This window comes from Drosophila willistoni, assembly GCF_018902025.1.
Source record: "Drosophila willistoni isolate 14030-0811.24 chromosome XL unlocalized genomic scaffold, UCI_dwil_1.1 Seg142, whole genome shotgun sequence".
NCBI classification, from domain to species: Eukaryota; Metazoa; Arthropoda; class Insecta; order Diptera; family Drosophilidae; genus Drosophila; species Drosophila willistoni.
The window spans coordinates 8,041,599-8,054,520 of record NW_025814053.1 but is presented as its reverse complement, the minus strand read 5'-3'; the positions used below and the strand labels follow the sequence as shown (position 1 = coordinate 8,054,520).

Below are 12,922 nucleotides of genomic sequence, written 5' to 3'. Positions count from 1 at the left end.
TTGAAATCACTTTATCTGGTGTTAAGGATTTCCCACAAAACAAAGTAATTTTCGTGAAATTCAACGTTCAAAATGCATTTAATATATTATTTTTTTTGGACAGACAGATGACACTTAAACAATTTTATATTTTTATTTTGGTATTATATAATACATATATTTAATTACATACAATGCAACATGTCATCGGGATTGAAAGAAACTTCTCTTAGGAATTCCATTTAAATCCTCAGCCAAGTTGCATACAACAATTACAATTATACATTCATTCCATGTGAATTTTAACGGGCACATAAAAACAATTGACCACCTAAGTATGTATATGTCAGCTGAAACTCCTGTAACTAGATCATATACATATATATATGTATAATATATGATTAATTTTAATTGAATATGTACATACAGACGAAATCCTCTCACACATAATTTAGTTAGTTGAATTACTTGGGGTAACAGCGGAGGCGCGTCGTGCTCCTCCAGCTGCTTCTTCGCCACCATCGGCAATTGCATCAACATCTTTAGCTGCTACTCCTGGTGGTGGTGGTGCTGCTGCTGGTGTTCCACTTTCAATTAATTCCTTAAGTTGTGGCAATGCCAATATCTGTTCCATTAGATCAAAACCGTTGCGCCATATTAACAATTCGGGACGTAGCTTCAATTTGTTGCGATTTCTTAGCAAATGTTTCTCCATGGCAAATCCCTGACGGGCACAAGCAAAATCGCAGGCCCTCTGACGGAGCACTGGACAGATATCATTGTTGCCATCGCCCACATAGAAGACATGATCGTATCGTATATTATTACGCAAATCCTGCTCAATGACAAAATGCTCTAGGACACGTCCCTTGCACAAATTACTGGCACTTAGCTTACAATCAGTCTGACGATGATGTGGACTGACATTCAATTGGCCGCTGGTCTCATCAAAATGGGCGGGATTGGTGAACACGGCCTTAATGCAATCGGCCAAATTGTGCGATACTAGCCATTCGTCAATAAAGACGCTATTCGAGTCACTGATGATAATCAGATCAAAGTGCAGTTTCTTATGCAGATGCTTGATGAGACGCACAAAGCCAGGAACCTCCGGAATGCCGCGAATGGTATCACGTATACGTGATTCTGAGACTTGTTGCTTGTGCAGGAGCCGAAACACCTCGGCCATGTATTCGGTCCAGCAATCGTTCTCGACCAGCTCATTGAGATCCTTGGAAGCGATTACATCGGCTGGCAGCAAATCCCTGACCACGGTATCCGTGTTTTGGGCCACAATTGTGTGATCAAAGTCAAAGGCAGCCAAATGACGCCTTTCGCGACGCAGTTTCATCGCACGGCTATGGGCCATGGTTGCAAATGCTGTTGCAGTTGCAGTTCTGCCGCTGCCGCTGCCAATATGAAGGATATCTCCGACTCTGATTCCGCCACGGATTGTTTCTCTGACTGCCCGACAATTACTGTGGCCAGTAGCTGAATGTTTTGTTGTTTTATTTGTATGTATTGTGTATTTCGTAAACTTTATCCAGCTTTCTGGGAATAGCTTTAACAGCATATTTTTGCGTCTAACATGCCCGCTGTTACAGTAATGTTATTGTAACATTTTCTGGAGAACTTTTAAAACAAACTTTTTTGTTTAAAAAATTGTTTCATTCATCGAAATGAATGAAATCCTTTCTTCTTTAAGAATTAACCACGATATGTACAAATACATTTTGCAATTGTGGAAATTTTTAAAAGTAGTACATTTTAGTAGTTTACTCATCTCTATGTTTAATATAAAACAATAGATAGAGCCAAGGCCACATATAATTGCCTTGTTTCACACTAGTCGATTAGGTAACTAATAGAGCGACTAGTTCATACTCTTCATCTATAAGGAGTCTAATTGGGGCATTGAAATACTCATAAAAATATATCGCTAAGCCAATAGTGACTAAAAAACTAAAGTTCTCTCAATCAACTTGTACTAATCACACATATACCTTAATATACTCTACACACTCTCTTGTATCTCTCTCTGTCTCTCGCTCAGTCTCTCTCGTTCTCATTATATTTCAAATTACCGCTTTGCCGGCTAGCCATAAATATAGCTGCCTCTGAATGTCTCTCCATCATTTGACAACAACATGTCCAAGTTGGATATGGATACGCCGGAATTCTCAGCTAACGAGCAGGAATTAATCGACAAAGAGTTTACGAGACTTGAAAGTAAGTGAAGTGCACCTACCCGACCCGCGCCTTCCCTTTTGGGGAGTGGGAACTGGTTGGAACATGGTGAAATAGGTTTTTGTGGAGATAAGAGAATTTCTTATTGTCATTGTTTTGATAGGAAACCAGAGCACCTACCTCGATCATGCTGGCACCACCCTGTACGCTGAGAGTCAAGTGGCCCATGCAGCTGTTCAACTGCATCATGATGTGATCTCTAATCCGCATACCAGTCGCTCCACCGGAGACTATGTGGATCAAGTCCGTTTCAAGTAAGTGTATAAGCACTTTCTGACAATCACCCACATCTTATCATCATCATCCTATTTTACAGAATTCTAGAATTTTTCCATACCCAAGCTGAGGATTATCAGGTCATCTTTACGGCTAATGCTTCGGCTGCTCTGCGTTTAGTGGCAGAGCATTTTGATTTCGGGGACAAGGGTAATTTTCATTATTGCCAGGAGAATCATACCTCAGTTCTGGGAATGAGGCAAATGATCCAAGCTAATGGCACATACATGCTCCGACGAGAGGAGCTTAGTGAATTGAGAGAAGGTCATCGGGTCCGTCGGGTTATGGCTAACGGATCATCTAGCACTGGCAATTCGCTGGTGGTTTTCTCCGCCCAATGCAATTTCAGTGGCTATAAAATGCCTCTGGAAACAATTCAACTAATACAAGATGATGGCTTACCTCATTTTGGAAAGCTTATTGCCGGTCAGGAGGACAAAGAAACCAATGGTACTGCATATAACTATTATGTTTGCCTCGATGCTGCCTCATATGCGGCCACAAATCCCTTGGACTTGCAAAAATATAAACCCGATTTCGTTTGCCTAAGTTTCTATAAGATTTTTGGTTATCCCACTGGAGTGGGTGCCCTATTGGTTAGTCGTCGTGGTGCAGAGCTATTGAGTAGACCGCGTCAATTTTATGGTGGTGGCACCATTAACTATGCCTATGCCCATGCCATGGACTACAAGCTGAGGAATACATCACTTCATGAGCGTTTTGAAGATGGCACTCTGCCATTTTTGTCCATTGTCGAGTTACTTGAGGGTTTTCGCAGTTTGGAGAGATTAATACCGACCAACAGTAATACTGGAATCTCAACCATGGACCGAGTTTCACGGCATGTCTTTACTTTGGCCAGGTATTTGGAGAATCAACTGAAGCAACTGAAATATGCGAATGGCCAACCACTGATACAGTTCTACAATCATCAGGGCTATGAGCAGCGCAGCCGACAAGGTGGAATCGTGGCCTTCAATGTTCGCACCGAATCTGGTGGTTATGTTGGATTCGCTGAAATAGCCTGCGTTGCCTCGTTACATGGCATATTGCTGCGTACCGGATGCTTTTGCAATGTGGGAGCCTGTCAACGTTATCTTCAGCTGGACGATCAAATGATGGATGTAATTTATAAACGATCCGGACGCATTTGTGGTGACTACAATGATCTTATCGATGGCCAGCCCACTGGAGCTGTTCGCGTCTCCTTTGGTTACATGACTCGCACTTCGGATGTACGGAAATTAGTGGAAATGCTAGAGAAAAGTTATCTATCATCTCGATCACCAGAACGTTGGCGTTTCATCGAGAAGCAGGCATCTCAGTTACCAAAAGCATTGCAACAACGGGCTCAAAGCCTTCGACCGCGCCTTTTGGAGCTGGCCATCTTTCCTGTGAAATCATGTGCCGCTCTCAAGGCCAAAAAGTGGCCACTTACCGCACAGGGTCTGAAATATGATCGCGAATGGATGATAGTGGATAGAAATGGCTTAGCCTTGACCCAGAAACGTTGCACGGATCTTTGCCTTATTCAACCGAGCATTGACAAGGATAATCTTATACTAATGTTCAATGGTGATACCAATTCCTCCATCTCATTGCCATTATTCCTGTCGGACGACGATTTACAAGCGGCCGCCCGTTGCCGAAGCAAAATTTGCCGTCAACCTATAGAGGGTTCTGATTGTGGCGATCAGGTAGCCCAATGGCTTGACCAGAATTTGGGCTTAGATGGTCTACGTCTTTTGCGTCAATCTACACAGCGCAGCTCGAGCTCGCATCAATTGAGTCTTGTGAATCAGGCCCAGTTTTTATTGGTAAATCGCTCATCTGTACGTTCCCTGCAATTTGAGGAGCCACTGGATGAGACAGTCGATCGGTTTCGAGCCAATTTGATCATCGATACGGGTGCACCGTTTGATGAATTGGATTATACTAGCCTAAGCATTGGTCGCATTCATTTTAAAGTCGAGGGTCCTTGCCAGCGTTGTGATATGATTTGCATTAATCAACGAACCGGAGAAAGATCACCGGAAACCCTTACTACCATATCACGCCTGCAAAAAGGAAAAATGCGTTTTGGCATCTATATAACAAGATTGACAGATAAAGAGGACAATGCAGAGCTCAATGAAGAATATCATTTAATCTGCGGTGAAACTTTGGAAGTTGATTAACCATATTCAATGAATAGCTATAGTTTCAATTAAAAAAAAAATATTTTGTAAATCTTTAAAATAATGGCAAAAATCTAACAACAATTAATACATATAACATTTTTCAGAGGAAAACTTCAAATTTGTAAATGGTCTGAGTTTTAGTTTACGTTTACATATTGCCAGTGTCTTATATAAGTATTTATGTTTTTTGACTTGCTGTTATTTAGATATATAATGCATTTGATGTAGAACATATTTGTTATGTTTCTAATAAACAAAAAAATTTGTCAACACAACGGTCAAATTTACCTTCCCCTAAGGATCTATTACTGCTTTACACTGCTTTCAAATATAACTGCTTGCAACACAGCGATGCCAGACTGGGTAATTAATTATTCGATTAAATTGATCGTTATAGCTGCTGATTATCGATCGATGGCAATTCAAATCCAAATACACATTTCACTGTGTCTAGTTTTGTTTTTCGCCAATTTCCCTTTAAGCTTATAGTTTCCAACATGCACAAACACAATATCTATTAGTGGGTGAATAGAAAAATAACAACAACCCCCAAATGTTTGGACTGTCAACACCTTGACATTGATTTCGCTGCCGTGTAGCTGTCTTTCTGCTCCAACAGCATATTGCAAATGCAATAGTACAGAAAGCAAATGGGGGAAAAAGGGAAATGGAAAAAGAAAAAGAGCTAAGATATAAAGGGGAGAACGATGGAGGCCAAACCGCAAATGACCAATAATTTAAATTCAATTTCAGTTTTTTTCTTTCAGTCGGTAAGTGAAAGGTGGCCCGAAAAGATAAAGATAATTGGAAAAGGACTAGAGAGGAACTGAAAACAAAAAAAAAAGAAAAACATTTGATATGTACTACAGACATACATACAACATTTTATATACTGTATATATAAACAAATATCAAGAATCTAAATCGATTGCCAGCAAAGTTAGTTTAGTTAGGCGTCTCTTCTGATAAGATACGACCAACGAAAAAGAAGACGTTGTCGTCGTCGTCGTCGTTGTCGACAACTGCGAAAATATTATTATAGAAAACGTTAACGCTGAAGCTAGAGCAACTGTTCGTGATTACACAATAAATAGTAGATGACAAAATTATGAGTACCGAAGAAGAAAAGATTGTTCCCATTGCCACTGTTACTGCCAATGGTGGCCAACAGGATAATGAGATCGTTTCAATGACATCTGGCAACGCCAACGCCATAGCGTCCATGGAGCCGTTACAAATTCAAGGCCACTTCAAGACCATTGAGCAAATAAATAGTGAACAGCGACGCATATTTCTCAATAGCACCATTACCGAAGACAAGAATGAGAAAGTGCCGCCAGAGACAAAAGTAGAGTCTGAACCAGAGGTAGAACCCAAGCCAGTGCCCGTGCCAGTGCCAGCTCCTGAGACAACTACTGAGACGGCAACAGAGGAACCGAAAGCAACGAAACCTCCGCCACCAACTACTTTGGCGTTGAATGTGAAATATGCCACGCTTCCAAGTCCCACAACAGCGACCACATTACGTTCACCACTATCGCCGCCGCCACCGAAACCTCCGATGTTAAGCCGTACCCGGAGTACGGGCTCTGGTGATGGTCGAACACCACCATTGGTCAATGGAAATGGTACCGCAACCGGTATAACAGCTTCAGCTTCGGCGTCTCCCACATTACTTCGACAGAGCATAGCAGAGGCAACGCCCACACAAGAGGAAGTTGGCAGCGAAGCCAATTTAACCATATCTGTCCGTCACTATGAAGGACTTATCGAGGAGTTACGTTGTCCCGGCTGTGCCGGTGCCATGAAGGCACCTGTATTACTATGTAAAAGTGGTCACAGTGTCTGTGAACAATGCACTCGCATTCTACTCATGTGTCCCCTGTGTAAGGTAAAGTACAATCACACATTGACGTCAGCGGTGGGGGGGGATTATTATCAATTCTTATCAGCCCCATGACGTTAGTAACTGTATTTGAAAACTTCATACAGTCGAAGTATCTATCTACATCTATCTATAAAGAATATGAACAGATAGGAGAAATAAACCCCAATTCTGGAATAGAGAGAGACCTCCAATTTGGAGGGAAATTTTGTAGAGGGAAATTTTGTAGAACCATTTCCTAGGATGAGATACAAAAAATCATAAATAACTTTTACAGAGGTCTTAAGTTTCGAAATGCCAGAAATTAATATAAATATTAAAGAAGTTTTATATTTCCCTTTGCCATTCGTTCTTTATATCAAAGGTATTTGTTATATCCAGTCAATTTCCATACTTTATCTTACTTAGATAATGAAATAATTAAATAACAAGTATCATTCCAATAGCGACTCGAATTGTCATCCCGATTAGGAATAAGTATACATATATATACATAATTATATTATGGCATCCGAAACGTCTCCATTTGATTAGTTTTAAAATATACTCTTTTTAATGGTTTGAATTTTTAATTATTCTCCAACTCCTTCTGCTCATCCACAACTTTTAGGAATCGTTCACCAATTCTCGCTCTCTGACCGTGGAAGCTCTTTGTGCCAAGGCCCATTTCCGTTGTAATAATGCTCCAGGCGGTTGCATGGTACGAATGCCCGTGGCTCTGCTTCCATGGCATGAACAGCAATGTATATACAAGCCAATGAAATGTTTTATGGGCCGTGTGTGGGGCGATTGTAAATGGCAGGGTCGTGAAATTCAATGGAAAGAGCATCTGGAGAAGGAACATACGGATAAATTATTCCGTTCGCCCAGTAGCAATCTAATGTGGAATATGTCCCAGAGACGAAAACCCTTAACTGGTTATTATGTCTTCGAGGCATTCGATGAGATGTTCAATTTCTACGAGATCTATGATAAGACACGCATTCTCTTTACCATGACATGCACATCGAATCGTCGGGAGAGTAAATACAATTACGCCTACGAGGTGACCCTTTTGCAGCCGGACAATGAGGCTTTGTCGCTGACACAAAAGTTTCCGGTGCACAGTGAATACGATCGCGACATCTTGATGGAGGGCACATGCGTAAGCGTTGGACTCACTGAGCTATCACGCTTCATAGATGCCGAAAAGGTAACATCCAGCTAGCTAAAGAAAATGTTCCATGTAATTGTATATGGATTTCCTTTCTCATCTTTTTTCTACTTCCAGCAAGTTCTTCATTATCGGGTTGGGGTTTTGGCCGTTAAATCACCACGACGCATTGTCAGCAAGCCGGCACGTCAAAGCCAAAGTTTGAATATGGAATACAAGCCATTGCAAAATGCTGGAGTTAATGGCAAGAGTATACCAACCTCTATGATTATCACACGCACATTCAAAGAAGCTGTTGCCGAGGTTCAACAAGCTGCCCAAAATGAACCATCCACTCCGGATTCCACAACCGATGATAATGCTAGCCAGGAATTGGAACGCAAATGGGGTACACCACAGTTGCACTTTAATCGCAAATATTTGCGTAATACATGGACCGAGGGGCAGCAACAAGAGGATGAATTGCGTCCTTTGGCCAGTGATCTAAGTCCCAATGGACGTCAGGATAATGGTGAAGATAAATTATCGTTATGTAGCAATACGACAAGTTATACAAAAAAGGTATCGGATACATTGCGTAAATCGTTTCGTGCCCTTAAAACGGATATCAGTGAGATGCGTCCATTTCACAAGAATAGGAACACAAAGGCAGTGACAACCACAACAGCTGGAACGACAGGAACATCGGCAGGATCAGGAGCAGGCACTTGAAATGAACGCACTTTCGATGTCTATATATACACATATATATATAAAGCATGTAAAAATTATATTAATAATCAAATTCTGAGAAAAATCTTGTAGCTTGTATTTGTTTCTAAGCGTAAGCCCTATTAGGGGATTCCAAACTAAAATTCATTTTTACTTTTATTCTTATCAGGGGGGAGGAAGAGTGATGGTAGTGGGGAGCAAGAGTGATGGTAGTGGGGAGGGAAGGGGGATTAAATCTAAACTAATCTAAGGTACATTATCCTTTTTGGCTACAGCAGACCCTGCATTTCATTCATAAACTGCAGGTAGGCATCATCCTTGGTGGGTGGTTTGCTATGTGCCTCATTTGGATTATGGCCATGATGATCAGGGCCACCGCCAGCCGCATGCTTTGGCCTGGATGTCCGATGACGTTGATCGTCGCGTTTAACACGCAATGTGGACGGCACAAAGCGCGTGACATCGGCACTTAGATTCCTGGAAGGAAGCAAGAAAACCATTGGCATTAGCATAGGACAAGCAACAAAGGAATGGAAATGTGAGGGGGAAGGGGCACCGACCTGATTTGCGGTTTCGCTGTAATAGTGGTAACGCCTTTAGCAGAATCTTTTGGAGCTATTGGACCTCCTCCTGGTCCACCAGGTCCACCACCGCCTTGTTTATTATGATGAGCCATTCGTGGCGGCAATCCTGGTGGTGGCCCTGGTGGCATTCTTATGCCCATACGTGGCATGGGACCGAGCGCATGAGGCGGTCGCGAACCAGGAGGGGGACCGCGGGGCATTCGCAAACCAAAACCAGAACCAGGACCATGATGTGGCGGCCGCATGGGCGGTGGACGGTACATAATACCCGGCGGCGGTGGCGCTATATTATGCAATTGCGGCGGCAATTGTGATATCTGCGGTGGAGCTGGTACAGTGGTTGTTGTTGTGACCGTATTAACGGGAGGCAGCGGTATGGCTGGCAGTGCGGGTGGTGCTGTTGGTGGTGGTAGCACTGATGGTGCAGTTAGCTGATGGGCGGCTGGTAATGATGGCATTGCTTTGCTGGACGAAGACGACGACGACTGAGACTTGGCCTCTGGCATATCCACATCTGCATCATGATTATTATCATGGGCGTCATCATCGTTAGCATTTGTCCCATCATCGTCATCATCATCATCGTAATCGTCATCGCTATCACTTGCCGAATTTGACTTGGAGTCCGTCCCGCTGCCGCCTTTATGGTCCTTTTTCTTTTCGTCCGACTTCTCTTGTTGCTCTTTTTGGAGCTTGCGATGCTTGCGCTTGTGCACATGCTCCATTTCCTTCATGAACTCATCAATATTCTGACCAATTGGCTCGGTCTCCTCTTTTTTCTTTTGCGCCAATTCCTCCTCATCGGGCTCATAATCTGTATTACCCTCGGCATCTGAATCTAATTCGGACATGGCAAACAGATCTGGCGGGGGTCCTGGAGGTACACCACGCCAATCTTTGTCATCATCATCCTTGGACTTATCCGAAGAGTGTTGACTTTCAGATGTACCACCACCAACACCGCCAATGCCACCACCGGCGGCAGCAGCAGCAGCAGCAGCTGCTTCTAAATTCTTCGCTGTTACGCCTGGCGGAGCACCCGGAGCAAATGGTGGCAAGGCCATAGTCATTGGTGGCGGTGGAAGCCGTATGCCAGTTGCACCACCTATGCCGCCTGGCGCTGCAAATCCTGGAGCAGTCGTACCAGCATTAATACCAACACCACCTCCACTACTGGGCCCGGAAGTTCCCGGCGTAACTGGTGCCGGCAAGGGAATCTCATCAATCTGAACGCTCTGGGCATGCTTGACACTTTCGTAATATTGTTGTTTCTTCAGACGTTTCTTCTCATATTCCACCTCCTTACGCTTCAGTTCTGCCCAGTGCTCGGGCTCGTCATTATGCTGAGAAACATAGAGGGGACAGAGTTAACTATATATCTTTGTGAAGTATCCAATTAATGCTTACATAGAGTCGCATTACACGATCAAATGTTTCCTTTAGCTTTTTTCGTTTATCACGCAGCACTTTCTCATTCAATGGCGATGGCTGCAATACATTGTATTCTGCCAAACAAAACAAAGACGAACTGCATCATTGGTATTACAGTGTAAGAGGATTTAAGCTCACTTACCCATCTCGTCAATCTTTTCCATTTCCTCTAGTATCTGGGAGGGATCCTTGTTCTTAAGGACTGCTGCCCGTACCATTTGGCGTTGTCTTTTATTCTTTTTCAGCTCCTTTTTACGCGCCTCCTTGCCTGCAATTCCCAGAAAAATACGGATCTCTCTTGCACCGGATATTTATATATACAGAGGTATATGTACTTACGCGCCTGATCCGTAGGATTCATGTATTTACCACTTTTGGTGGTATTTATGGAGCGACGCCCCATGTTGACTTATTTGTTAATGCTTTCTTTGTTAGTCTTACAAATAATTACAAAACCAATAACGATTTTGTTCTCGTGGGACAAAAAAAATAATAATATAAACAAGGCAGTGTTGGATAATAGAGCTGGGAAAACCATCGATGGCACCATCGATATTATCGATGGAACCGATGGAGTGCGATAAATCGATGGAAATTTTTCGATGTCGATATATCGAATTTCTTTTTGGGTCCAACATGGGTGTAAGTAAATTGCAATGTATTGTTTTTTCTGCCTTTCTTTACATACAGGTCTACGTACTTTAATTCTATCAAAGTACCTATTTAACCCTGGCAGTTCCTCTTGTAAAATGGACAAGTTTTTGTAAGGTTTTTTTTTTTTTTTTTTTTTTTTTTTAAAATAAGAACCTCTTATTAGCAGTAAGTTTGGAAATCGCCCATTGTTTTGTTGTGCTTAAAGAGTTTTTAGTTTTCGTTTTTTGGACTTAGGACGTCACTCTTTTGTTTTTATCTTGAAACTATACATTTTGTTTTTTTATTTAAGAATATTTCAGAAATTACAAGCTTAAGTCTTTTTAATATATTTTTGGTTGAATTAATTTATAAAGGGCTAACTTATAGTTAAATTATACGCTAGATAATTCGTATAGATGATTATAGACATATGAATATTTGAAACTGTGTAATATTGAAAAACGACACCAAAATATATATGTTGAATAACTCGTTTAAATATTCGATGGTACCATCGATAGTATCGATGGTTTTTTCCATCGATGGAAAAAATATCGAGTGGAGCAACCATCGATGGATTCCCAGCTCTATTGGATAATATTAGCAAACAAAAACTGTTAGTGATGACAAAATTGTAAATATAGTCGTAGGCAGGGAAAATAAATCGCTTTAACGGGGGTGGTGTGGTGAGAGTGAGGCTTGTGGTGAAAAACGGGTGTGATGTGGTGAAAAATGGTAAGCAAAACATGAGAAACCGGACTAAAGGCAAAGTTCAAATATTTTAAAATTTTGTGACTTTTATTCACATTAATTTTGTAATAGGCAAATCACTCAAATAAATCAAAAAAGAAGAATGCCGCCGAGCATCATAATGAAAATACCAAAAAAAAGCAATCCCAGCGCAACAGCAATAATTCCAATCCCAATATCAGCACCAATGGCAACGGAAACACTAGTTCCAAATCGGGAGAGGAGGAAGAGGATATCAGTTTTACTTGGCAATCTCTGAATCCCGAGCAATTAATTGATGTCCTTATGCAGAATTTCAATAGATTTTGTAAGTATTAAATCGGTTCTTGTTCAACATACATATGATAAATAAACTCGAATGTCTTTTTAGGGCAACAGATCCGCCGGCTCGCCTCATTCGTGATGTCCGAATTGGGAGGCTATCAGCTATTTGAATCTATTGCTTTATGGTGTGCACGTAATCCTCATTTAGCCATATTCTTGCTTGCCGCCAGCATGGTTTGCCTTTTACCATTTCTTATCATATTTGGCTTTGGAATCGCGACCATGGTCATGGCCTTTACAGGACTTCTGATGCTGGAGGGTAAATCTATTCTTTGTGGTCCCTAACATTACCCTAACGTATTTATTTTTTTGAATAGGCACTATCCTTACTATAATTTCTGTGATGTTTGTCGCCTGCATAGGCGGCCTGGCCATTCTTGTTCCTTTAATAGGAATTGTTACTTTGGCTGCATACTTTGGGCTGGCAAAAATCTATACTCTCTACGGTGCTGATATTGAACGGAATAAAAATGTACTAATGAGGATTATCGATGAACCGCCAAAATCGTGCAAAACAAATCAACAAAATTCATTGAGAATAATTGATAATCAGGAGACATATCCGGTAGCATAGATTCAATAAACAAGTACATAAAACGAAAGGGAAATCTCAAATCAATGAATTTAGAGACTATATCAAAGGTGAATGGAAATTAGTAAAAAATATAATAAAAATGCACAAATATCAAAATGTAAGAAAATAATATTTAAGTTTTCTTAATAGTCAACCGTGTTTAGCCTTCCAAGAATTTGTTTACATCAGATAAGC

The 12,922-nt window shown here is 41.4% G+C and overlaps 5 protein-coding genes across 5 annotated transcripts; 3 read left to right on the top strand and 2 right to left on the bottom strand.

Moving 5' to 3' along the window:
• Positions 1-59: 59 nt before the first annotated feature.
• LOC6644649 (pyridoxal phosphate phosphatase PHOSPHO2) lies at positions 60-1,554 on the bottom strand. The gene is made up of 2 exons (XM_002067318.4): positions 407-1,554; positions 60-344 (listed from the first exon to the last, which is right to left on the bottom strand). The coding sequence occupies exon 1, from the start codon at positions 1,550-1,552 to the stop codon at positions 431-433; it is 1,122 nt and encodes a 373-aa protein (XP_002067354.2). The 5' UTR covers positions 1,553-1,554; the 3' UTR covers positions 60-344; positions 407-430.
• A 509-nt stretch (positions 1,555-2,063) lies between these two features.
• On the top strand, positions 2,064-4,957 carry LOC6644650 (molybdenum cofactor sulfurase). The gene is made up of 3 exons (XM_002067319.4): positions 2,064-2,208; positions 2,330-2,480; positions 2,543-4,957. The coding sequence occupies exons 1-3, from the start codon at positions 2,127-2,129 to the stop codon at positions 4,677-4,679; spliced, it is 2,370 nt and encodes a 789-aa protein (XP_002067355.1). The 5' UTR covers positions 2,064-2,126; the 3' UTR covers positions 4,680-4,957.
• Positions 4,958-5,691: 734 nt separating this feature from the next.
• On the top strand, positions 5,692-8,507 carry LOC6644651. Its single transcript, XM_002067320.4, has 3 exons — positions 5,692-6,573; positions 7,178-7,759; positions 7,838-8,507. The coding sequence occupies exons 1-3, from the start codon at positions 5,791-5,793 to the stop codon at positions 8,429-8,431; spliced, it is 1,959 nt and encodes a 652-aa protein (XP_002067356.1). The 5' UTR covers positions 5,692-5,790; the 3' UTR covers positions 8,432-8,507.
• Positions 8,505-10,956, bottom strand: LOC6644652 (WW domain-binding protein 11). Its single transcript, XM_002067321.4, has 5 exons — positions 10,786-10,956; positions 10,589-10,714; positions 10,423-10,520; positions 8,992-10,358; positions 8,505-8,908 (listed from the first exon to the last, which is right to left on the bottom strand). Exons 1-5 carry the CDS (start codon positions 10,847-10,849, stop codon positions 8,701-8,703), a joined length of 1,863 nt encoding a protein of 620 aa, XP_002067357.1. The 5' UTR covers positions 10,850-10,956; the 3' UTR covers positions 8,505-8,700.
• A 742-nt stretch (positions 10,957-11,698) lies between these two features.
• LOC6644653 lies at positions 11,699-12,848 on the top strand. Its single transcript, XM_002067322.4, has 4 exons — positions 11,699-11,814; positions 11,902-12,136; positions 12,200-12,412; positions 12,471-12,848. The coding sequence occupies exons 1-4, from the start codon at positions 11,812-11,814 to the stop codon at positions 12,725-12,727; spliced, it is 708 nt and encodes a 235-aa protein (XP_002067358.3). The 5' UTR covers positions 11,699-11,811; the 3' UTR covers positions 12,728-12,848.
• The last annotated feature ends 74 nt before the right edge of the window (positions 12,849-12,922 follow it).

Coding starts and splice junctions, on each gene's coding strand:
- LOC6644649 (XM_002067318.4), bottom strand. CDS start 1,552: ATGCTGTTAAAGCTATTCCCAGAAAGCTGGATAAAGTTTACGAAATAC.
- LOC6644650 (XM_002067319.4), top strand. CDS start 2,127: ATGTCCAAGTTGGATATGGATACGCCGGAATTCTCAGCTAACGAGCAG. Junction 2,209..2,329: donor AGAGTTTACGAGACTTGAAA/GTAAGTGAAGTG, acceptor TTGTTTTGATAG/GAAACCAGAGCACCTACCTC. Junction 2,481..2,542: donor GTGGATCAAGTCCGTTTCAA/GTAAGTGTATAA, acceptor CCTATTTTACAG/AATTCTAGAATTTTTCCATA.
- LOC6644651 (XM_002067320.4), top strand. CDS start 5,791: ATGAGTACCGAAGAAGAAAAGATTGTTCCCATTGCCACTGTTACTGCC. Junction 6,574..7,177: donor TCATGTGTCCCCTGTGTAAG/GTAAAGTACAAT, acceptor CACAACTTTTAG/GAATCGTTCACCAATTCTCG. Junction 7,760..7,837: donor GCTTCATAGATGCCGAAAAG/GTAACATCCAGC, acceptor TTCTACTTCCAG/CAAGTTCTTCATTATCGGGT.
- LOC6644652 (XM_002067321.4), bottom strand. CDS start 10,849: ATGGGGCGTCGCTCCATAAATACCACCAAAAGTGGTAAATACATGAAT. Junction 10,359..10,422: donor ATCGTGTAATGCGACTCTAT/GTAAGCATTAAT, acceptor TATGTTTCTCAG/CATAATGACGAGCCCGAGCA. Junction 8,909..8,991: donor ACAGCGAAACCGCAAATCAG/GTCGGTGCCCCT, acceptor GCTTCCTTCCAG/GAATCTAAGTGCCGATGTCA.
- LOC6644653 (XM_002067322.4), top strand. Junction 12,137..12,199: donor GCAGAATTTCAATAGATTTT/GTAAGTATTAAA, acceptor ATGTCTTTTTAG/GGCAACAGATCCGCCGGCTC. Junction 12,413..12,470: donor AGGACTTCTGATGCTGGAGG/GTAAATCTATTC, acceptor TTTTTTGAATAG/GCACTATCCTTACTATAATT.